The 23,539-nt window shown below is 42.9% G+C and overlaps 2 protein-coding genes and 1 pseudogene across 2 annotated transcripts; 1 reads left to right on the top strand and 2 right to left on the bottom strand.

The window, feature by feature from the left end:
* Positions 1-1,133: 1,133 nt before the first annotated feature.
* Positions 1,134-10,889, top strand: LOC134185792 (receptor-type tyrosine-protein phosphatase F-like). The gene is made up of 30 exons (XM_062653671.1): positions 1,134-1,256; positions 1,321-1,770; positions 1,833-2,159; positions 2,221-2,367; positions 3,158-3,478; positions 3,538-3,792; positions 3,860-4,174; positions 4,241-4,561; positions 5,607-5,891; positions 5,949-6,055; positions 6,148-6,440; positions 6,496-6,787; positions 6,848-6,878; positions 6,949-7,075; positions 7,135-7,553; positions 7,616-7,752; positions 7,820-7,904; positions 7,961-8,043; positions 8,103-8,237; positions 8,297-8,422; positions 8,480-8,628; positions 8,692-8,827; positions 9,152-9,301; positions 9,363-9,462; positions 9,521-9,627; positions 9,698-9,832; positions 9,898-10,017; positions 10,086-10,237; positions 10,297-10,432; positions 10,506-10,889. Exons 1-30 carry the CDS (start codon positions 1,202-1,204, stop codon positions 10,578-10,580), a joined length of 5,571 nt encoding a protein of 1,856 aa, XP_062509655.1. The 5' UTR covers positions 1,134-1,201; the 3' UTR covers positions 10,581-10,889.
* Positions 10,890-11,045: 156 nt separating this feature from the next.
* Positions 11,046-11,733, bottom strand: LOC134186236 (NXPE family member 3-like). Its single transcript, XM_062654149.1, has one exon. It carries the CDS (start codon positions 11,608-11,610, stop codon positions 11,161-11,163), a length of 450 nt encoding a protein of 149 aa, XP_062510133.1. The 5' UTR covers positions 11,611-11,733; the 3' UTR covers positions 11,046-11,160.
* Positions 11,734-21,032: 9,299 nt separating this feature from the next.
* Positions 21,033-22,578, bottom strand: LOC134185346 (uncharacterized; annotated as a pseudogene).
* Between the last annotated feature and the right edge of the window lie 961 nt (positions 22,579-23,539).

The following is a 23,539-nucleotide window of genomic DNA, read 5'->3' as shown; positions in this document are numbered from 1 at the left end:
AATTTTCGTCATTGCGTCTTGCAAGCTCTTGCAATATGGCCTGTTTTTCGACATTCCAGCATGTGACATCCTGGAAACGACAGGTGGCGAACAGATGGTTACCATTGCAACAGTAACATTTGCTCTTCAACTTTGATTGCTTTTCCACTACATAGGCTGTCTTTTCTGGTATTCCCCAGTGGTGTGGTCTAACCTTCATCTCTTTCTAGTTCTTTTCTGCTGTTGCCATGGCACTGGCCTTTTGAAAGCTGTTTCAAATCCAATAACATGCACGTGTAGCTAATTATAAGTGTAGTGCTAACTTAAATGTCTTTGTAAAAGTGACGTGTTCTCACTTTTAGTTGGAGTTTTGGCAGTTGTCATCAAGCCATCTCTTAGGAGTTCAGACCTGTTTCACATTCTCTTATTGGTTCTGTGGGAATGGCACACAACAACCTGGAGAGGCCTACAGCTATTACACTTGCACCTGCATTGTGACAGCACAAACCATCATGTCTGTAATTGGCTGAAAATCAAGGTTATTGCTGGCCAGTTGTACCATCACACACATCTCAACAGAGTAACGTACACGTAGGAAGGGTCTCACCCCAATAATCTATGTAGTTGTATGCAAGACACTCAGCACAGCTCTTATAGGAAGGTTTTTGGATTTGAGATTTAGCTGAGTGAAGAAGAGGAAGAGGAAGAAGAAGAAGAAGAGGATATATTAATGCCCCTTCAGCCTGAGGCTGATCTTCCAAGAGGTCCTGCAGCAGCTACCTAAGTAGGCTGCCTTCTTCCCCAGCATCTCTGCTGGTACTCATTTATACTCCTGAGTCGAGGGAAGCAATTGTGTGTTAGTTTCTTCCTTAAGGAAATTATGCCATAGCTCGCCATCACTGTGGCTTGAACTTGTAACCTTTAAAGTCCCAGATGTAAATACTCCATAAGATGACTCTCTAACCAACTGAGCTATTTGCACCACTGCTGAGTGTTGAGGGCTTGTTGTGCCTTCTGTAACTTGCCGTCCATTTTATAATATTGAAGTAATGATTATATGGCATCGTCTATTATCAGTTTAGTGATAGTTGTTGAATGAATAATATTGTATCGAGTGTCTTGTGTTGTGTTTCCAGTGGATTGCATTTGGGGTAGTTGGAGTTCATGGATTGTTGAATGTGGAAATGGCACCAGAACTCGGCAGATTAGTCAAGCAGCTACAATGAGTGGTCAGAAATGTACAGGACCATTGACTGAGATCTCCTTAGTCACATCTTGTATGATTACTGTTACGGTGGAAGTCACACTTGTTGCTTTATGTGCAATGTTTATGTGATGTAGGTATGGCAACCAATCTAGCTAAATCTCTTGGAGCAACAGTGACCATAAGTTCAGTCCATAGTTCTGTGTATGCTGCTGCAAAGGCTATAGATGGCAATCCAAAAGATGTTACTGGACAGGCACTTGTTGGTACTGATTGTGCTGGTACAAAATATTCCATGAATCCTTGGCTTCGAGTTGACTTGCAAAAGGAATATCTTGTGTCACATGTTAGAATTATCCCTATAGGTGATAGAGGTAAAAATTTGTATGTTCATGTTGGTAACAACTTAACAGACTATGGGAATGACAACCACAATTGTGGAAAGGCTCCATATGACATCTCTACTCGCAATGATGCAATATGGCGAGATGTTAGTTGCAGCCCACCAGTTTGGGGAAGATACATTAATTTACAGAGAATAGTGACAAAAGGCGTTCTTCATATATGTGAGGTGGCTTTCAACTATGGTAAGATGATGTTGTGGTGTAGGTAGGTGTTGAATGAAGAGTAAAATGTCTTGTTGTTGTAGAGTTGGAGATTGCTATTCTAGACAATAATATGAATATTGAAGAGACAAGTGTGGCAGTTGATGAGAATCAAGGTTACTCTAATCCTATTGATTGTGGTGTCAGTCCTGATGTGACCAACTTTAATAATGCACGTTTGCAATGGAAGCACAACATGACTATTGTTGTACCATCTTCCAGTGCACAGAATGTATATCAGGTGTATGAGAATGGTGTTCAGAGGCTCTACATCAAGTCAGCTAGTGTTTCTTCCAATGGTTTGTATACATGCCAATATACTGCCACTGATGGCTCTATAGTGTCAAAGTCATTTACACTGAACGTCAATGGTATAAATACAGGAACATAGTTGTGTTTAGTGTTGTGTAGTTATTGTTTTGTGGTCTTTAGTAAACTGTGAATGGAGCTCATGGTCAAATTGTACATCATCATGTAGTTTTGGTACTCGTACTCGTACACGAGCACGTCTTAAGCAACACAATGGAATGGACTGTGATGGGTTGCCAACTGAGAACTGTGACAGCAAACAACCACCATGTAAGGACAGTGGAAATTTTGTGTTTGGTGTGTTATAGAGGTAAAGATGTAGGTTTGGTATTAACAGTAACAAATTTTCAATATTGCCAAGCTAGTCATAATATCGTGTCTTTAATTAATTGTATACATTTCTTCATCATAAGACCTTTGATGTAACAAACTTTGTTATAATGAAACCCTTACTACAAAGAAGCAGAGAGCATGTAGAAAATGTGGCTGCTACATACAGAATTTCTCAATGAATGTTTGCCACGATTAGATCATCCCGCTAGTAGCCAGACACAATTAGATCGAAGAATCGTGTAAGATTTTTTAGCCTTGCATTTGTTAATTGTGAACGAAGAATTCGATCCAGATGTTTTCACATAATATAAGGCTTTGATATACCATAAGGAGCCTTAGGGTCTCTTGGAATTTGTGATATCAAGGTTCCACCATAATGCAGTAACTTTAAACCAGCATCAAGTGGCACAAGTAAAGCCAATAATATAGGCAGAAATATGTATAAACACAGTTGTGAAAATTGCGTTGATTTTTGCATCATAAAGCTGGGTAGTACAGTTTTTAGGTTGTAACACTACGTCACAGTGGACAGGCATGCGCTGCCCCATACATGTAGTACCCTGGCTTAGAAACTACGTGCTATTGGGATGGTCTCTTACATGATGGCATTTACATGTACGATCTATGCCATCATTATCTAGTGTCAATACACAGTTGAGCATGTTGTGTAATACTTTTTAATGTTTGTTACTGTTCTTATTTAATTAAGTTTATGATATGATTGCAGGTGTACCAACAGCTGGACGGTCACCAGGAGTTTCTTTTGATGAGTTGTCAGTGCAAGAGTTGAGCTGCACAGCTTTACAGTATTCTAGCCTGAATGGAGACATTACATTTGGATGGTACAGAGAAGAGAATGGAATTGATTCAGCTATTGCATTAGACTCTAGAGTGACAAATTCAACAAATAATGTTGGTATAGGCAAATTTTCTGGGAAATTGAAATTTGCATCTGTGAATCGTTCAGATAGAGGATTAATCAAGTGCAGGGCATTTAACAAGTATGGTGCTAGTAATATGTCTTCAGCTACATCAGTTAATGTCAAATGTGAGTTGCTTTGGTAACATTTCATGGTGCATTGTTAAGAGTGATTGATGTGTTGGTAGATGCTCCTGAATTTGTTGAAATTAGACCATCTAATCCAGTGGGTGTGAAAGGACAAAATATTACATTAAACTGTTCTGCTGGTGGTAATCCCTCTCCAGATTATAGATGGAGAGGAGGCAAGAGTGCAACAGGATCTACTCTGGAATTAACATCACTTGAATTTAAGGATGAAGGGTCATACACATGTGTTGCTAATAACACTATTGAGGCTGGTGCTAGGTCCACTAATACATCAGTACAGTTGACAATTGAAGGTATTGTTCTTTCACGCTTATTTGTTGACATTTTTATGTTTGGTTAACTATATATGGTGCGTCTTAGGTCCTCCACAGAGATGTGTTGTGGTGTCAGTTGAAAGCTATAATGACTCAGAAGTGAATGTTGCAGTTAACTGTCCCGAAAATGGAAACTCAAGTGTAACTGAATATCACATACAATATCAGTTGGGTAGTGGCACCAGCAACATTCAGTGGGAACAAAGAGAATTCAATGCTTCTGATCCGCAACCGTTTGTTGTTGTTGGTCTCAGTCCATTTACAAAGTACAGATTTAGAGCAACAGCAAGCAACAGGCATGGCTATGAACCTGGAAGTTTGGTGGCTGTTAATGTGGTATCTGTGACTACTGCTGAAGGCTGTAAATTTTTTCTAATTTAAGGGTTTAATTATGTATTGTGATTGTGTTATTTGCTGTATTTATTAGATCCCGGTTCTCCCGATTCATTGAGTTTATCAGGAAATGCTTCTGCTCGCTGGTTTGTTGTGTCTTGGTCACCTCCCAGTACACCTAATGGTGTTCCTCGCTATTACTTTGTTTACTACAAACCAATTGGTGTTCGTCAAGTGAGAGATGTGGATGGGTACAAGAGACTGAATGTAACAGCCACATTGGCCAATTTGACAATGCTCGCTCCATTTACACAATACAGTGTTGAGGTGGCAGCAGTGAACGTTCGGTCTCATGATGGTAAAGTGTTGGAAGGACAAAGAAGTACTGCCATTGTTGCCAACACATCAGAAGATGGTAAGTTTCAATCATTATTTTGGCTTGGTATACATTTACTTTGAAGACGTGTCTATTCAAGTTAGTTTTTTGCAGGCAGAAGTATGTTATTGCTTCTTTTATTGCTAGTGGTTTAGCACAATTGTCAGATTTGCCTTCATTGTAATAAAGATCAACAAACACACTTGGTTGATGCATGTTAGTTGTAGTTACTTGTAGCACCACATTATGTAGCTTTCTGGCAGCATATATGGTCCATTTAGTGTTATAGGCACATATGATGTAAAGCAGTGTGAAGGCAATGGATTCTTTCATATGTGAAACCTTCGTTGAAAAGTAGTGTTGCATAATTATAGCCTGGGTTGGCTTATAGTTATGTAGGTATAGTTTGTAGAAAGTTTGCATAAGCAGCAATAGCATACAGTATATGTTTGACAAATGAACTTGTACTACACAACAGCAGACAACCTGTAAATGCTTTTTGTCTCACTATATAGTGTTGTCATGCAATAATTGATGAAAGGAGAAAATCTGATTCATCTATTTGAAGATGGTTGGCCACTTGTTGAGCCTAAGTATCTTTGTTAGTCAGTATGTATTTATGTACTCCAGCTTATTCTAGAGCATTAGAACTGTATTTTTACTTTAAGAAGACTGAAACCCTGACCTGAGAGCAGGGAAAGCTGATGGCGGATTACAGGTTTTTGGCTTTTGTATTTTATAAAGGGAATTAGAAGAGACTTGATCGATGTAGATGGCTTGGTTGCACAGTCTACAAGCTGCTCACTAAGCAGTTGCCAACTTTGTAGTTTGTTTTTGTCTAATATGGTATTGTTTTATCAAGCAAGTGATGCTCTGGTAATTACTGTAGTTTAGTCGTAAATGGGTCTGCTAAACTGGAGCAACTAAATTCAAGATACAGCTGTGCATTTCGTTTTGACTTCTTAAATACTGACATTGCTGGATGTAATTATATGATGATGGTATGAGTGTCTGTCTGTCTGTTGTATATTGCTGTACTGTTAACTGACTGCACTCAGACTATATATCTGTTGTTGTTTTGTAGCTCCTACAACTGCACCACATTCCCTGAAATATTCTTCCAATCCACCACATACGGTCACTGTAATGTGGAGTGAACCTGAAACACCAAATGGAGTTATTAGATATTACATTGTTGAATACATGCTGTCAGATGGGACTGGAAACAAGGCACGTTTTAATTTTGTGAAAGAGCGTATGCAAGAGATTAGTGGTCTAATACCGTCAACAAATTATAATGTCACAGTTCAAGCTTTCACAGTTGGTGTTGGACCAGCAGCATCCATTACTGTTATGGCAGCTGCTATAAGTAACTTTACTTTTAATATTTAGTATTCTTTATTATTACTGGTTTCTCTTGATTTAGCACCAACGCCACCTCAGAATTTGAGAAATTCAGGTGTGACATCAAGCTCAATTACTCTACAATGGGAGAGGCCTATTAGCTTTAATGGTGCTTTTCAGTACTACACTGTAAGCAAAGTTGTATGTGGATGAGTAGATGCACGAATGCATGTGCATACATGCTCATGATTGCAAATGATTGTTTAAACTTTACTGTTCAGGTTTACAACAATATTGGTGATGCTTTGTACAGCAAGAGTTCCGACATTGAGAGTCATGAAAACCTATACGCCTTGAAGGACCTCAAACCGTATACCGAGTACAAAATATATGTGACAGTAACGAATAACGCAAAGTCCAATCCAGAAAGTTCCCCTAGTAACATGATTACAGTGCGCACACTGGCAGCTTCTCCTCACACACCAGACAAACCTTTAGCTAGTGATGTTGCATCGTCAGCGTCAACTGTAGTATTTGTACCTCCTACTGTGAATGATGACAATGGTCCAATAGAGTATGTTTTGACTTTTCATTGTTTTGTGAATGTTTTAATGTGACATTGTTTTTAGATATGTTGATTTTGTTGTTTATGAGGGTACCACTGGATCTAATGCTCCTTCTGTATCTGTTGTACCACGTACTATTGGACCGTATGAACAAGAGGGCACAGACAACACATGGTATGTAACAGCTCGATACAGTTACGTGATTTACAAACAGAACATAGAAGGGAAGCAGTTTATCGTTGGAAGTGATTCAATGTCTGGTGAAAAGAATGAGTACAAAAATGTTCCACTTAAGTCTGATTCGACTTACTTTATATATATTCGTGTGGTTGCAATGTTGGATAATGGAATTGGGGTATGATGATATGTGCATTACTACATACCTTTGAGAAACCTTATATATTATGATTTCTAGATGAAAGAAACAGCAATTGGTGAACCACTAAGTAAGATGATGATTATTACTTGGTTTACCGATTGTTTCATTACAGTAATATTGATCATTTTGACATGAAGGAGTTTTGACAAAGGCAGAAGAGTTACCATCAAAGGGAGGATCAAGTTCAGTGGCTCCAATTGCAGGTGCTGCAGCTGGTGGCATCATTTTTCTTCTATTGGTTATTCTTATTGTTGTTGTTCTAAGGTTGTTTACTTTCAGGCATGTGATAAACCATGTAGTTTAACTGTAACTGTGTTATTTAGGAGACGTCGTTCAGGAAAAATGACTGACGGTGTTTACATAAACCAACAAGTTGCTTTTTCTTCAGTCAAGCAAGTAGAGAGTGAATATGACGAAATTCCTCTTGCTCCTGTGATTTCTTGTGAAAGTCTATCAGTGACATCATATGAAGGCACAACTGCTGTTCTTCCTTGTGATGCTGCTGGAGAACCAAAACCAATTATCAAGTGGTTCCGCAATGGAAAGGAAATATCTGAGAAAGATGAGCACTTTGTTATTCTGGGAGATAAGTCTTTGCAGATTGCTAATGTCATGGCATCAGACAATGGCAAGTATCGATGCACAGCGACAAACAGTTCAGGTGTTGATGAACAGGTTGTAGAGTTGATTGTACGGTCAGCCAATGAAGCAGAAAAGAAACCAAATGTTTGGACATCTGGAGGTGACTGATGTGGTTGTTTGATGTACAGTGATCAGTCTAAAGTTGTGTAATTTACTCTGTAGATACTCCATCTATAATGCCAAAAGTAAAGAGTCACCAATCACGAACCGGCCTTCATTCTATCAACCTTGAGAAATTTCCAGATTATGTGGCAGCTATGCATCAAGATCACAACGCTGGGATATCCAGTGAATTTAAGGTGTAGTTATAGTATTTTAGTATCATTTTAACTCATTTTGTCAATAGTAGATGTGATCTATGATTAGGTACTTGGAGAATTAGAACATAATTTTTCAGCTGAAGTAGCCTTGGCAAACCTTTCACTAAATCGTTACAAGAATATTCTGACTTGTGTGTAACTTGTGACGGTCATTGCTTTTGATAGTTCTACATTTCAATGTGTGTAGATGATCATTCTCGAGTTGTGCTGCCAATTTTGTCAGGAATGACAAACTCTAATGGCAATTACATTGCTGCTGCTTTTGTTGATGTTGGTTTATGTGATGCATACCAGAGAACAACTAACAGTTAACTGTTGTGTGAATGTAGGGCTACCGTATTCCCAAGAAGTACATTGCATCTCAAGGACCACAGGAACATACCGTTGCTGATAATTGGCGAATGATTTGGGCAGAAAATGTCCCTACAATTGTGATGCTTACTCATTTGATCGAAAAGAGCAAGGTTAGTGAGTTAGTTAGTATGGTGTTCACAATTGTAAAATTATTTGGTTATACTTTTAGATCAAATGTCATCAGTACTGGCCAAAGAATGTTGTTGATTCAGTGAACTACAATGGTCTCATTGTCACTTTCTTGGAGAAAGATTCCTTTGCTGATTATGAAATTCGTAAATTCAGTCTGACCTTGGTAAGATTCTTATAATGTGGGAGTATGGTGCACGTACTGTAGGTTGTGCTCCATCAGGGTGAAGAGACGAGAATGGTAACACAATACCATTACACTGCGTGGCCTGATCATGGTGTTCCCAAATTTGCCACACCGCTGCTGAGTTTCATCAGAAGAATCAATCGTGAATATCCAAAGAATCGAGGGTCAATGGTTGTTCACTGCAGGTACAGAGCTAGGTGTGAGTTTATGGAGAAACATATTGCTCTTACTGAAAAATGGATTTCTAGTGCTGGTGTCGGTCGAACTGGAACATTTATTGTTATTGACACCATGCTTGAGAGAATTGAGGATGGCGAGCCCATTGATATCTACAGCTGTGTTGCATCTCTGAGGACAAAACGTCAAGATATGGTTCAGACTGAGGTTTGTATGCATGTACTAAGGAAGTTTTGAACTTGGTGGTTGATGTCAGAGTTTTTGGTGATTTCTGTGGAGGATGTGATAGTAATGCAGGGAGTTGTAGTACAGTAGTATGTTTATTGTACTGTAGATGTGCACATTGTATAGTTTTTGTTTGGTGAATATTAAAAATTGATGGGGCTGAGAATAGGGCTTATTAGTTGGGTATTTTACATTATGATAACATTTGACATCAGTACAGTACTACCCATCCAAACAGATTGTCCAAAAACCACAGTTCTCACAATATGTTGATGATGAGTGACAATGTCTTGTCGTTATCAACAGGCTCAATATGGTTTTATCCATGATGCTGTGCTTGAAGCATTGACTTGTGGCAATACCCAGATTCCTGTTCAAAATCTTCGTACTGCTGTTGCCAAACTGTCGAAGAAAGATGCAAAGTCAGGCAAGCCAGGTTTTGAACGTCACTTTCAAGTAAGCAAAGTCTGTTACATAGAGATGGTGATTGTTTGCTGTGATATTGTATTGACATTAGGTGTTACAAACAACAGGGCCACAAATGGACAAGCAGCTTTGTAAGGCAGGCTCACAGCCTGCTGTAACAGTGAAGAACAGATACCAGGACATACTGCCTTGTTTGATTATGATTTTTCATTGTTGTTGTGTAGAAACTAATTTTGTTGTGGTTTACAGTGGATGTGCAGCGAGTTATTCTTCGTCTGGAGGAAACAGAATCCCAAGACAGTGAGTATGTGAACACTCAGGCTGGAGCCGACTACATAAATGCCAGCTATTTGGATGTATGACTATGCTATTCGTGCATTATGTTAACAATGATTGCAGTCAATATATTGACATGTGGCTGTTTAGGGCTATCGTCATCGTGATGCATATATTACTACACAAGGGCCACTAGCTAAGACTACAGAAGACTTTTGGAAAATGGTGTGGGAACAGAATTGTGTGTCAATTGTCATGCTGGCGTCTTTGCAAGAAAATGGAGAGGTTGCTACAACTGAGTACAACGATTGTCTGAAAGTATGGTGCAATTTGTGTGTGTAATTTTAAAGGAGATGTGTCACCAGTATTGGCCAGCATCAGGTAGTGCTCAGTATGGTCAGTGCACTGTTAAGTTGTCGAAAGAGACAAATCTGGGAGAGTATGTGATACGCAAATTTAACCTGAGCAAGGTCAACAGCTATACTTAAAAGTGCATTGGCACTGAACGATTGACATTATGTGTGTTGTGTATGGGCAGGGTTCACAGTCAAAGGTCATAACCCAGTTTCACTACACAGCATGGCCAGAGAACAGTAATCCCAAAACAGTAGAGCAACTGTTTGACATGCAGGATCAATTGCAAAAATGGCAGCAAGGGACTGGCAACAAAACTATAATCATTCATTGCAAGTGAGTACCAAATACAGTACGACTGATAGTATGTATTAACTAACATGACTTTTATATAGCAATGGTGTTGGTCGCAGCGGAACGTTCTGCAGCATTCTGTCGCTTGTCGAGCTCTTGAAGGTAGAGGGCATGGTGGATGTGTTTCTGAAAGTTAGATCGATGCGAATCCAACATCCAAGAATTGTGCAGACTTTGGTAAGACAATTAACCAGCATGTTTGAGTCTACCATTTCACATGTCACGAATTTACAAACGTTTGCCTCTGTAGACACAGTATCGATTTATGTACGACGCCTTGCTGGTCTACCTTGACAACTTTGACACGTATGCCAACTTCAAGTAACTCTTCAGTTTTTGTAGGCAACGATTAGCCTTATTTTGCGCTAACCTAATCGTATTTTAGTCATGCTGCATGTGTGCAGACGTTTATATGTTAGTAGGTTTTGCTTTTTAGGTCTAGTTGTTTTTGCAGTTAAGAATCGTATGTCGATCTGTGGTACGTAGCCAGGACTATTAGTAGTAGCTAGAGTGCTGAACTGCCATTATTTTGTGGACTCTTTTTTAGTGTTTTTGAATTGTAGGCTGTTGAACGGCAACCTTCGATCTAGAACATGAGACAAATTAACTTGCTTGCAGGGGTTGATCATATGAATCTGGGCAGCTTTCTAGATACATCTTGTGTGTAATACTAGAAATGCATTCCCTTCCAGAAATATACCACACCAGATATGTTTGCGTAGAATGTAGAGATACATGAGACATTGGAAGTGACTTTCACATCAATTTTAGGAACTACGGCCTATAGTAATATATTTACTACAAATAATACTCAGAAATTACTGACAAGCTAGACTAAGTATTTGGGATAACTTGACAGCCATTCGCTGTTGTGGCTGATGTGGCAGAATCTGCACTTGAAGCCATCATGTCAAATACATCATACACAATAATACCCACGTTGGCTGCTGCAAATGTCTCTGCAACAATCTGATTGTACCACTTGATGCGATAATTTTCAACCGAAATGAGTCAAACCCTCGTGGATTTCCTGTGCTAAATATAACTGGAGCTGTCTTTCCCATCTTTCTCTGCCTTAGATGACGAATTACGGTCACCATGTGCTCCATGCGTTGACGAAATATGTCTGGTGGTAAGCGTAGGAAATGCTGTATTGTGCTTATTAGGATTATCTCATTTCCATTTCCTGGAATAGCATCGATTGTATCTGCTACAAATGTAGCGCCGGTGAAGTTCATGCCAAGTTTAGTTTGCAATGGAAGACCATGTAGTCGATATCTGATTGTTGCATTGTATTTCTTTACATACGTGTTCAACAAATTTTCCGGAATGTACAAACTCAACTTTGGTTGCATCAGGCCAATCGATGAAAGAACGACTATGTGCAGTTGTCTAACTGTTGAGTCTCCTATTAGGTATAGTTCTCTGTTTGTGAGACATTTCCACCACTTCTCTTTAGTATCACATTGGAAATTTTTTTTAGTATCACATTGGAAAGAACAGTCTCTATTGATCCATTGATTGCCAAGCCCATACCCTGTTGGTTTAACAAAAGGCTGTCGCTTGCAAGTTTCTTTGCTGAATTGTGATGTTATTGGTTTATCACCATTTAATATCAAAATAGACTTTACTTTTGAAGTCACTGCACCTGTGTGTCTACGTCCCCTGGCAGATTCTGCTTTGTTGTTGGACTTCATCTTATTGTGAAACACACCATTGAATAGAGTCACAGGTTGTAGAATTTGGTAAATGTGGACCTTCACAGACTCCATACCAATAATATCTATATCGAAATTTCATATCACATGACGAGTTGAATCGAGGGAGTTGATCAGGTTTGCCATCCATGTGACACACTCTTACTGCACTGCTCTCTGTTTTGCGAGCGGTGGCTTGTATCTTCAATAGACTATCTCGTGAATTTGGACCTACGTACTTTACGTTAATGCCGAGGTTGTTTCCAAAAGTGCAGGAGAAAATGTAATTAGCGTCAGTTGTAGCTTTCACCATATCCACAACATAACTGCTCAGCCACAACCTAACGTCTATATTCGCTTTTCCACTGCAAGGTGGAACAAACGTGATGAGATATGAGCCATTGGAAAAATCTGTGACTTCACCAGCAACAGAAGTAGGAACACTCCTTACCTTACCTTTCAATACTGCGTTAAACATATCTCCACCTGTCCTCTTCTTGTTGCCTTTTGTGTCACGAACTGTTAGCAATACATAGAACGGTCTGCCTACAGTGATGTCCTCTGATATAATGCATTTGCATTCACGAGACTGGTTGGGGGAAAGGTAAATTTGCTCCCTATTCCAAATAGTAAAGCTGTCCCTAACGGTCATTAGAGTACTAGGAATCTCGAATAGGTGACATATTTTGAGACCGGCGTCGCTCAAATCGAGGTAGGACGTATACACATGTGTAATGAGTATAGCGTTATAGAGTACGTAACTGTTAGAGTAACGTCCACTGCTAGAACGACAACACTACACATGCCCAACACCCGTTATTACATCAGCGCTATACACTATACCCCTTCCCTATAATGTTGTAGTCTACTACATAGTCACTTAAGTAATTTGGTACGTGGTCTTGTAGTGCGTCTAGGTCTTACGTCCACGGAGTCTTCAGGCGATCTGTCCTGGGCTTGACGTACATTGCAAGACGTGTGATATGTTCGAATTTGTCAATGGTGGTGAGGGATAGTATTCGCTGGTGGAGTTTGTGTCGGTTCTGATGTCCCTTCCACATCTGCTGGTTGTTCCGTCTCCTTTCAGTAGGAACGACCTTGCTCCAAGGTCGTTTCGGTGTGCAACGGGGGTGAAACGGCTTGTAATTAACCTTGTTTGTGCTGGTGGATCTTCCTGATTGTTGTTGGGAGCGTCAGCCGGGCTTTTAACTGTCTCTAAGATTTCTTTTGACGCTCGTTGATAGCATGGTTTTTAGCCAGTTATAGTGTACTACTTTTCGACGACCTCCTCTCATTGGTTGAATCATGTAGCCATGCAGTCTCCCACGTCGAGTTATAATTTCGATAGGACCGGTCCATGGGCAAGTTTTCGATTACGTCCCGTCGGAGGTGTAAAAGATACATTTTGTCTCCAGGGGTGTACCGATGACTGGGTCGTGAGTTGTAGTTACGCCTCTGCGCCTCCTGTGCTGCAACAAGATGAGCTTCCACTATTTCTCGAGCAAGTATACGGCGGTTCTGCAAACCGGTCATAAAAGACTGAGGATCTTCGGGCAGAGTTTGAGAAGTGTCAAAACAAGAGTCTGCAGTCTACTGAGGGGAAAGCCCGTACACTAGCTCAAACGGAGAGTAACCGGTCGATGTCTGTTTTACTGATCGGTACGCACCCAACAATGGAGACAACCATAGATCCCAATCGTTTGAACAATTGCTGTAGTATTAGCATGCTGATGAGTGTGCGATTCAGACGTTCGACTAAACCGCCACATTCACATTGAGGATGACCTGGAGTAGTGCGCACCTTAGTAATTTCCAAGCGGCCGCATAGCTCTTTGATTAGTGTACTCTCAAAGTTTGAGCCTTGATCGGAAAGCAGTATAGCAGGTGCGCCGTGACGACTCACAACCTCTTCTACAAGCGCTCAGGCGACAGTTTCGGCCTTCTGATCCTTCAGAGGAACAGCTTCCGGCCAGCGAGTAAAATAGGAAACCAGCAAGACGAATTTGTTGGCGCGTTGTGTCACCAGCAGTTCCAGAATATCCATGGCTATCATTTCAAATGGTCTGCCCACTGGGATAAACTGAAATTTTGCTCGTTCGGAGTGATTGGGCTTATTTTATCTAGTCAACAACGTCTTTCGAGTAATTGTGCCAATAAAACCTTTCTCTCACCCGATCTGCAGTTTTGCCTATACACAAGTGACCACCAAAGGAATCGTCATGAAGTTGTTGTAACACGTCGTGGACGACAGAAATTGGAAGTATTTTAGTTGTAGTTGGCCCCTGTCACGGTCCTGGGCTACAGAGTCTACAAAGTACGCCGTCCTGTATCACTAGTTAGCTCCATATTTATCGATATCGTCGCAAGGCGCCGGAACGCCATGGTCCGCTTGGTGGTGGGCAGATGTTACTGGTCACTAACTTGTCGATTACCCGTCGCAGTACCGGATCTTGGCGATGGAGGTTGGCTAGCTCCGCGTTCGTATAACTAGGAGCAATGCTGATGTTTTGACACACAACAATATCAAGGTGACAAATACTTGCAGGCTGCTTCGTATTCTCACAAGAATGGGGCCGTCGTGACAAGGCATCAGCATCTGTGTGCTCCACCACGCTTTTGTAGTGGACTTTGAAGTCGTATTGGCTCAGTTCATTCACCCAGCTGGCGAGACGGCTTTTTGGTTCTTTGAGAGATAGCACAAACGTCAATGGCTGATGGTCCGTGATAACTAGAAATGAACGTCCATAAAGGTACGGGCGGCAATGAGCAATGCCCCAAACGATTGCCAGGGCTTCTTTTTCAATGGCTGGATAGTTGGTTTCTGCAGAGTTTAGTTGACGGCTAGCGTAAGCAAAAGGGCGTTCAGCTCCGTTTTGGACTTGAGATAAAATGGCACCAACTGCGAAATCGCTAGCGTCCGTTTTCAACCGAAAAGGTAATGCAACGTTGGGATAGGCGAGAACTGGAGCTTGACAAAGAAGATGTTTCAACTGGGCAAATGCCGTTCCTGCTTCTGGCGTCCACTGGAAAGTCACCTCTTTTCGTGTTAGTTTGTTGAGTGAACTAGCAACATGAGCTTCAAGCCAGCTTGTCTGAGATGGTCTAAAACCAGTTGGATTCGAACGCGATGCTGCTCAAAGGTGCTAGAGAATATGATAATATCATCTAAGTAAATCAGACACGCGTCCCAGGTTACTCCTCGCAACACTAGTTCCATGAGGCGTTGGAATGTAGATGGCGCATTACATAGACCGAAAGACATAACTTGAAACTCGTAGTGACCGGAATGTGTAGTGAACGCAGCTTTAGGCTGAGACCCGCGTCTAATTCGACTTGCCAATAACCACTGGCGAGATCTAACGTCGAAAAAAACTGCGCACCGCCGAGAGCTGCCAATGTACATCCACTCGCGTGATATGCGTCTTTACGGTGACATTGTTGAGACGGCGAAAGTCAATGCAAAACCGAAAACTTCCATCCTGTTTGGGTACCAAAAGGACCGGTGACGACCATGGGCTAGAACTTGGTTTGATGATATCGTTTTCTAGCATATGCTCTGTACTTGGTGTTCAGCTTCCTGACGAAGACTAAATGATTGTCGATACGGTCGTTGTTGCAGGGGATGATGGTCGCCTGTGGCAATATGATGGCGGGTTACGTTGGTACGTCCAATGTCGGATAGTTCTGTAAATAATATGTCGGAATATCGTTCCAACAAATTTTGAAAAGCTGCCCGTTGGGCTGACGACAGCTCACTTTGTGACCAGTCGAACTGACTCTAGTCGATAACCTTTCGCATAGAACAAAATGCTGTCGTATTCGATACTGAGCAGTCCGTAGTTTGTGAAGGCTGTAGAGTTGTAACGCCACTGAGATCAGCGTCGACGCAAACGCGGCCTAACGATACAGCTTCCCACGATACAGCTTGCCGGTGCCGGCCACGTTCAAAATGCGGACAGGTATTTTACCCAAACGACCATTAACTATGGTCGGAGCTGCAAGTAACCCTAACTTTTCTCCAAGTTTGTGGTCAGGCTCGAACAAGCAGTCGTTACTGTCGCATATTATTCTCCGTGTTCTCCAATCAAAACTCCTAGTGCAATCACTTCTTGCTGATCCGGCGTAAGGGTAATATCGTCTAGTAACGCGACGCGGCAACCCTGTCGAGATGTACTTCTAGTCTGTCCTTGAATCGGTATCAAACGGCCTTGCCAATGTAAACAGTACTCACTAAACAGTACTGTACATCAACTGCATTCTGTGTCAAGAAGTCAAATCCTAGTATCACATGCACCTACAGACACGCTATCAACAAAAAACCGGTGTTCTGTTTCTAAGCATCCAAGCTTCACGGGTAAACGGACCTCTCCCGTTACAGGCAAATGCTCACCCATTAGCCATTTCCAGAGCTAAAGACGATGAAGTCAACGACAGGGTGGCGGCGAAGGACTCAGGTAGAATAAAAACACCTGCTCCTGTATCCACTAAGCAGCGTACTTGCTGTCCGGCAATTTTAGCCTCTACATACACCACGTGACTATCAGTTGACGTGTTTATTCCTACTACTGCACTTGACGATTGTCTATCGCGATCAACATGGACACCTGAATACTGTGGTCGTACGCGTGGTGTATTCCATTTGCTACGTTTGCTATCTGCTACAGCCTCAAAAGAAGGGCACTGCGATTGGTAGTGACCAATCCCCCACATCTCCAGCACTCTACAGTCCTACGAAGTCCGCTGGCTAGCCCTTTGCCTTCGTTGCCTCGTTGCCCTCGTCCTCTAGTTGCGCGGTATTCGCGAGGCTTGTCCCCGGAGACTTCCTACAAGTCGGCGGTCATTTCCCTCGTCGTGACTAGCTATTCGTGAAAACTGATTCCTGGAATTGCTGAGGACGACTTCACTGTCCGTTCCTCCGTACGACGTTTGGCTTCCTACTTATTGATTGCTTCTAATTCGAGGGCGGCCTTGATTGCATCGTCCAACGACTTTGGCTCTGCATGACGAACGCGTATGCAGAAGTCATCCCCAATCAGGTCATCGATGAATTGATCGCGAGACAGCAGATCTCTTTGTGCTGACGCCATTTTTGGAAAAGCGCAGGAAGCCAATGTGAGAAGTACGTGCCATGGCGAACTCGAGAAGTCGCTCGTCGTCTCTTGATTCTTGCCTTGAACTCCGTGCGGTAAAGCTCCGATTGGTCCAGAGGTTCAAAATGAGAGGCATCTACTGCAGCTCGCTACTTTGTCCTCTATGTCGTGCTCGTACCCTGGCCAGTAGACTGAGTTCTTGGCTCGTTCTAAGCTTTTCACTATCCCATAATAACCATCATGTGTCCTTTCCAGTACTGATCGGCGTAGGGTAGCTGGTACCACTGCTTGACTGCCTTTGAATAGTATTCCGTCTTTCTCGGTCAGGTCATGTTGGACTGTCCAAAACGGTCGTACTGGGCCAGGTACCGCCTTGCGGTGTGAGGGCCAGCCTGCTGTTATGTATGTTCATATTGCTTGTAAGGTTGGGTCTTTAGTGTCGCTTCTCTGCACAGAGACTGTCCCACCAGGGTAGGAATTGCCCGTTGCAAGACTCAAAATTTGGTCTTCTGTGAGAGCAGTGTGTTCCTCGTATACCACTGTTGTGTGGCCCCTGCTTAAGGCGTCAGCTAGTACCACTGCCCAGGCGATACTCCAGGTTGTAATGGTATCTGAGACACCGTAGCCGCATTCTCTGTATACGTGGTGAGACTTTATTGAGGCTTTTTTGATATGCCTAGCAAAGGTTTATTGTCTGTCTCTGCGGTGATGGTCTAACCATGTGCCTATTGGTGAAATCTCTCCAATCCGAACTGTACCACTAGCACTTCTTTTTACACTTAAGCGTATCTTTGCTGTGTGCTGGTCAAAGTCCTTGAAGCATATTCCACTGGTTGGCCCTCTTGAGTTAACGCTGCATCCAACCCATATGAGGATGCATCGACAGTGATAGTGATTGAAAGTCTTGGGTCAAAGAGACGTCAGGTTGTAAGTCCAGGTCAGGCTGAATGCCTTCTGAGGTCAGAATGTGGCCCAGGTATGAAAGTGCCTTCTGTCCAAAGAGGCACTTGTCTCGATTGAGTTTTAGGTTCAGTTCACAGCACATCTGTTATACTGTGTGCAGTCGCTCATCATGCTCCTCTCTGGTAGTGCCTGACACCAGTATGTCATCAGCATATGTGTGGACACCTGGGATGTCTGAGAAGAATTCTGTGACGGAGATAATCCCAAATGGAAGCCTGAGGTATCTGTATCGTCCAAACGGTATTGCAATGGCGGTAAGGTAGCTGCTCTTTTCCTCCAACGCCACTTGTAAATAGCCCGAGTTGACATCTAGTGTGCTGAAGTATTCAGAGTCTGATTATCTGCAAATGTATCTCTTCTGGTGTCTTGATTTGATAGTGTTCTCGTTGAATCGCATTGTTTAGAGCACTCGGATCCATACAGATGCGTAGCTTGTCTGTTCCTGGATTGTTTACCAGTACAATGGGGCTGGCCTATGCTGTAGCTTCTGTTACCCTTACAAGGATGTCTTCGTCTACCATTTCCTCCAGTTCTGCCTTCAGTTGTTGCCTGTACTTGAAGAGGACTCATCTAGCCGGTTGTATGGTTGGTTGAGCATTTGTCTGCAGTCAGATGGTATGTTTACCTGGAAGTTGTCCGAGTCCTTGGAATACGCCGATAAATTGACTAATTGTTTCTGGTAGTTCTTGAGCTTTGGTATAACTAACTGTGCTTGTTGAATGATACCCATTTTCCTTAGTGTGGGTATATAGTCCTATCAAGTCTCCACATTTTCAGCAAATACAATAAACTCCATCGTTCTACTTATATCTTCGAACGTTGTTCTAGAGTTGTTTTCCCTGTAACTGTTAGTTGTGTCCATCCATATGCTGTAATTAAGCGAGTACTGGTTGCATGGCTTTGGGGGATCGTCATACAATATTGTGTATGCCTGGAGAGAAGGGTGTTGCATGTAGCACCTGTGTCAACTTTGGCTTCTAATCCTTTACCATGTATGTTCAAGATGATAATGCAAAACCTTGTCGATTACTTTCTTATCAGGACATCTACTAATCATGTAAGCAATTTAGTGCTGGTTCCGCTAGGTGTCACTGTGTTGGTGGTCTCCTTCTTGCTGTGCGTCAGTCCCGCGTTTGTCTTTCCAGCTTTCTTGCAAGCCTCAACTGCATGGGTCAGCTTATTGCAGTAGCTGCACTCTTGCCCCATGCTGGGCAGGCCCGTGGCTCGTCTCTTGTCGCTCAATAATAGCATAGTGACTGTAGGCGCAGCTTTTGTGTCTTTCATCGCGTGCGCCCGTACGGCTTCCCAATGACATTCCTTTGTTGTGGTACTCGACGCCGCCATGCAGGTGAGATATTGTGTTGTAGCTTCCATAGAACGGCACATATCCACAGCCTTCTAACGTGAGACCTGATTGTCCAAGCAATTTCTCTCTAACTGTGTCCGACACGATGTTCATGACGATTTGATCACGTACTATCTTGGGCTTCTCTGCGTTGTGGTAGGTACACGTTTCTACCATGCACTGTAAATCAGTGTAACAGTATTGAAGAACTCACCTGGCTTCTGTTTCCGCTGAAAAAGATGAACCGTTCGTAGATCTCGTGTTTGAAGTGTGTCGTGAAGGTGTCGAGAACCACGTCGAGCTTGCCCGTCTTTGTTACCTTCGTCCGCCCATGTGAATGACTTGTAGATTGATATTTCCTCCCTGCCCATTGCTGTGAGCAGTACTGCGACTTGCGTTGATTCTGGCTCTTTGTGCTTGTTTGTCGCTTTCAAGTAAAATCGAAAGTAGTCTCGCCACTCTGGCCATTCTTTTGCTGCGTCTTGTGGTGAAAATATTGACGATGGTCTAAGACCGTCCGCCATGTACGTCTTTACTATAGTTAATTAGAGTCGGTTCGAATTGGATACTCCCGACACCATATCTACACTATGCGATATTATGGCAAGCGAAATACGACTTTATTATGAAAATTTATACACACTGAAATTTAATATGTATAGTCTGAAACGCGCGCACATATTTATGCACGGAAACACGCACATGTTTAGACACTGGAAACACATATTTATGCACCGGAAACGCGCGTATATTACGCACCTGAAACGCGCGCGTATATACTGGAAACGAGCGCGTATTTATGCACTGGAAATGCGCGCATATTATTTGCCGCTGAAACACGCGCATAATTTTGCAACAGTGAAACAGAGTGTACAACAATCCGGGCTCTTCAAGTAGCGAAATCAAAATCAATCTCATGGATGTGATTAGCGGACTTGAAGAGTTTGTGCTGTCCTTACCGACTCTAGATCTGGTGAGAGAAGTAAAGCGAAACAGGCACAATCGGGGCCCAACGCTGCTGTAGCTGGAGTCTCTCAGCACAATTACCACTTGAAACAGCTAGTACAGACCTGTTGCGGATCATCGATTCACATCTGACTGCCTTTTCTCTTGATCGTCACTTCATTGGTAATATTCGCCGGCTTCGAAACATACTGGAGCAGTCGCGGAATGCCTGCATTTGACCTCACGTGTGTAGATCGCACGATGGAATTCATTTTCCTCAATCTAGCTATAGGACTGCATCATCAGTCGCAGTAAACGTCCAAGAAACACCGGGCAGGCCATTCCCTGTCTGCCTAGTGAAACTTTCTAGAGCTTGGGCTTATCCATCGTGGTCTATATGCGTATGGTCATAGCTAGAAATTCGATCAACTTATTGGTATATTTACCCGGACATTGCTGCGGATCCAGGAGGCATGAGTACGGAATGGCGTGGCGGTTGGGAGCAGTAGATTTGATGTGACATCTCAGATGCCGCCGAGCTGGATCAGATAGTTGAGAATTGTTTACAGAAATTAATATACATTAGGAGATCATTCTGAGGTCATCGGCATTCAAAGAGAGCGAGTATGAACTTCATTGCGTACTCATTGTGATATGACTTAATTATCTAAATTATGTATACGCGTTAATTTACATTCTAGAGACGGTAATTGTAGTGGTCTCGGCAGACAGTTCTATTTCAGTGCCACACTACGCTAGTCTCTCTCGCGCATGCCCATCCCAAAAAACCCGTATCGTCATTTATGCTACCACAATACCCCCTTCTAACACAACAACAAAACTCCACTTAAAATTCTAGGCTGTTTCTTACTTTCCTCAAGTTTCTACTATAAAGCAGCTTCTTTAGCTTTAGCTGTTAGTTTGCTAAGTCTGGCAGATCGAGTGGTCCTTCCCTCTTCGTGTAAAGACCGACCCTTGTTGGACTCCCTTAAGCCCTCCCTATTGGCAGTAAAGGCTGGCTGTGATTCCACTGGTGGAGATGACTTAAGGTCTTGGAATGGTTGCTCAATATATGTCGCCGATCTACCAATTGCAACTGTAGAGGCCGGCTGTGACTCCACTGGCGGAGATGACGTAATATCTCGAGACGCTTGTTCTGTGGTCGTCATGAGTCGTTCCTGCAGAGCGGGTACCTCCTTTTGCAAAGGCTCTGGTTGGATAGGCTTTGACCGTTCCTTCCGTGCCGTCGGGAACACATCATCTGCACTCATTGTGGGGTCTGCCGGTGTTCGGTATTCTCGCACATGACGCCGGTTCCGCAATAGGATTCGTTGGCCATCTGACACCCCTACTTGCTGTCCATGCTGCTCCACCACCTTCCACCATCGGTCGGGGTCAGTATAACCATCTTGGAGAGTCACCACAGTGCCCGATGTTAGCAATGACAGCGGCTGTACTCGTCTCTTTGCATCGTGATACTTTGCCATTTGAGCTTTGGCTTTCACCTGGTATTCTGGGTTTACAATCACAGATGGAATATGAGTTGGTGGTTCGGAGAACACGGTTGAATAGTGCCTTACTCGGTGTTGCTCCCAGCATGCGATGTCTTGAGCTGCGAATATCGATCAAAATTTGTTGAAGTCGCTGTGAAAATGGAATGGTTGACCGGAGACCTTGTAGGCGCTCCCGTATTAGCCAGTGTAGCCTTTCTACCATGCCATTTGACTGTGGATAGTAGGGACTAGATTTCACGTGCTGAATGTCGAGACGAGACAGAAACCGTTCCATTCCAGTGAACACAAACTGAGGTCCATATCTGACACGATGACTTTTGGCAGCCTAAACCGAGCAAATATTTTCATTAACTTTCCAATGACTGCCGCTGTTGTCGTAAATGTTAGTGGAATCACCTCTTGGTACCTGGACCCATAGTCTACAACAGATAGACGTGTTGTACTTTCAATCTTTACCAGGTCAACCGCTATCTTATTCCATACTCCTTCAATATCTGACGGTTGCAAAACTTGGGCATGATTGATATGTTTCCGCCAACATACACTGCATCGTTCCGTAAACGTTACCGCATCTTTAGTCAGCCCTGGCCACCAAACTCTCGTTCTTAGACTGCATTTCCAGAAAAGCATCAGTAAATGGATGGTCCTCGTGTGCTACTCGCAATACGGCAGGGCGAGCTGACTCTTGTATCACATATCGGTTGCCAAGGAGTAAAATCCCGTATATGACTGTGAGTTGGTCTCGGACTCAGTAAAAAAGTTCTTCCATAGACTCCCATCTCTCTATGCCCCATCTACAACTCGCTTGATTACACGATTGATAAGTGGGTCAGCTGTGGATGCTTGTTGAATATCTTTTACATTTATAGGTGCTTCCTCCATTACCATCCCCACATACTCCCTCATAGAACGGGTCTCTTCTGGCGTCTGTGTCTTCTCAGAGAGGGGAGCGCGAGATAAAGCATCCGTACACACCAAGCGGCTGCCCGGAATGTGCGTGATTGAAAACTGGTAGGGCATCAAGGCTATACTAGCCAGGGTTGAAGACGAGGTGGAACCTCCTCAAATGGTTTACGAACAATACTGATGAGAGGCTTATGATCCATAAATACATCAAAAGGTTGTCCTAAGACATACTGTCTGAATCGTGTAATGGCAAGCACCACACCTAACATTTTGCGTTCCGTTGAAAATAACGCATTTCTGTGTCTGTCAAAGAGCGGCTGGCACAGGTAAATGGTCTCCATCTGCTGTGCTCATCTTGTTGCCATAGGATAGCTCCCAGTCCCTTTAGAGAAGCATCGCTGCTGATGGCGGTGGGAGTGGAACGAGTTGAGTTGAAATTAGCTAACTTTAACAACGGTTGGGCAATCTTGACTTGGCGCTTTCGAAGGCTTCCTGCAGTTGCTCAGTAACCGTGAAGGAACTTGCCTAGCCAAGTGACGAAGTGTCTCTGTTGCCTGGGAGAGTTGAGGAATGAATCTGCTTAAGTAGGTCGCCATTCCTAGAAACCGCCGCATATCTGTCACAAACTCGGGACATGGCATTTCCTGTATGGCTTTCAATTTGTCTTCATCTGGCATAATTCCTTCCGCACTTAGCCAATGTCCCAAGTACTTAACGCGGCTCTGCCGTACCTGGCACTTGGACCAATTCAGTTTCAAACTGGCGACTGCTAGACGCTGTAGAACCTGCTTCAGTGTGGCATCATGTTCGTCTCGGTTCTTCCC

Source organism: Corticium candelabrum, chromosome 10 (assembly GCF_963422355.1).
Source record: "Corticium candelabrum chromosome 10, ooCorCand1.1, whole genome shotgun sequence".
NCBI classification, from domain to species: Eukaryota; Metazoa; Porifera; class Homoscleromorpha; order Homosclerophorida; family Plakinidae; genus Corticium; species Corticium candelabrum.
Note: the sequence above shows the minus strand (reverse complement) of the source record. Positions and strands in the feature narration are given on the sequence as shown.

What these genes read in the sequence shown, in the direction of transcription:
- LOC134186236 (XM_062654149.1), bottom strand. Translation starts at nt 11,610, where the DNA reads ATGCAACCAAAGTTGAGTTTGTACATTCCGGAAAATTTGTTGAACACG.
- LOC134185792 (XM_062653671.1), top strand. Translation starts at nt 1,202, where the DNA reads ATGAGTGGTCAGAAATGTACAGGACCATTGACTGAGATCTCCTTAGTC. An exon ending in ATTTACACTGAACGTCAATG is followed by an intron (nt 2,160 to 2,220) that starts GTATAAATACAG and finishes TGTGGTCTTTAG; the next exon opens with TAAACTGTGAATGGAGCTCA. An exon ending in GTTTTGAACGTCACTTTCAA is followed by an intron (nt 9,302 to 9,362) that starts GTAAGCAAAGTC and finishes TATTGACATTAG; the next exon opens with GTGTTACAAACAACAGGGCC.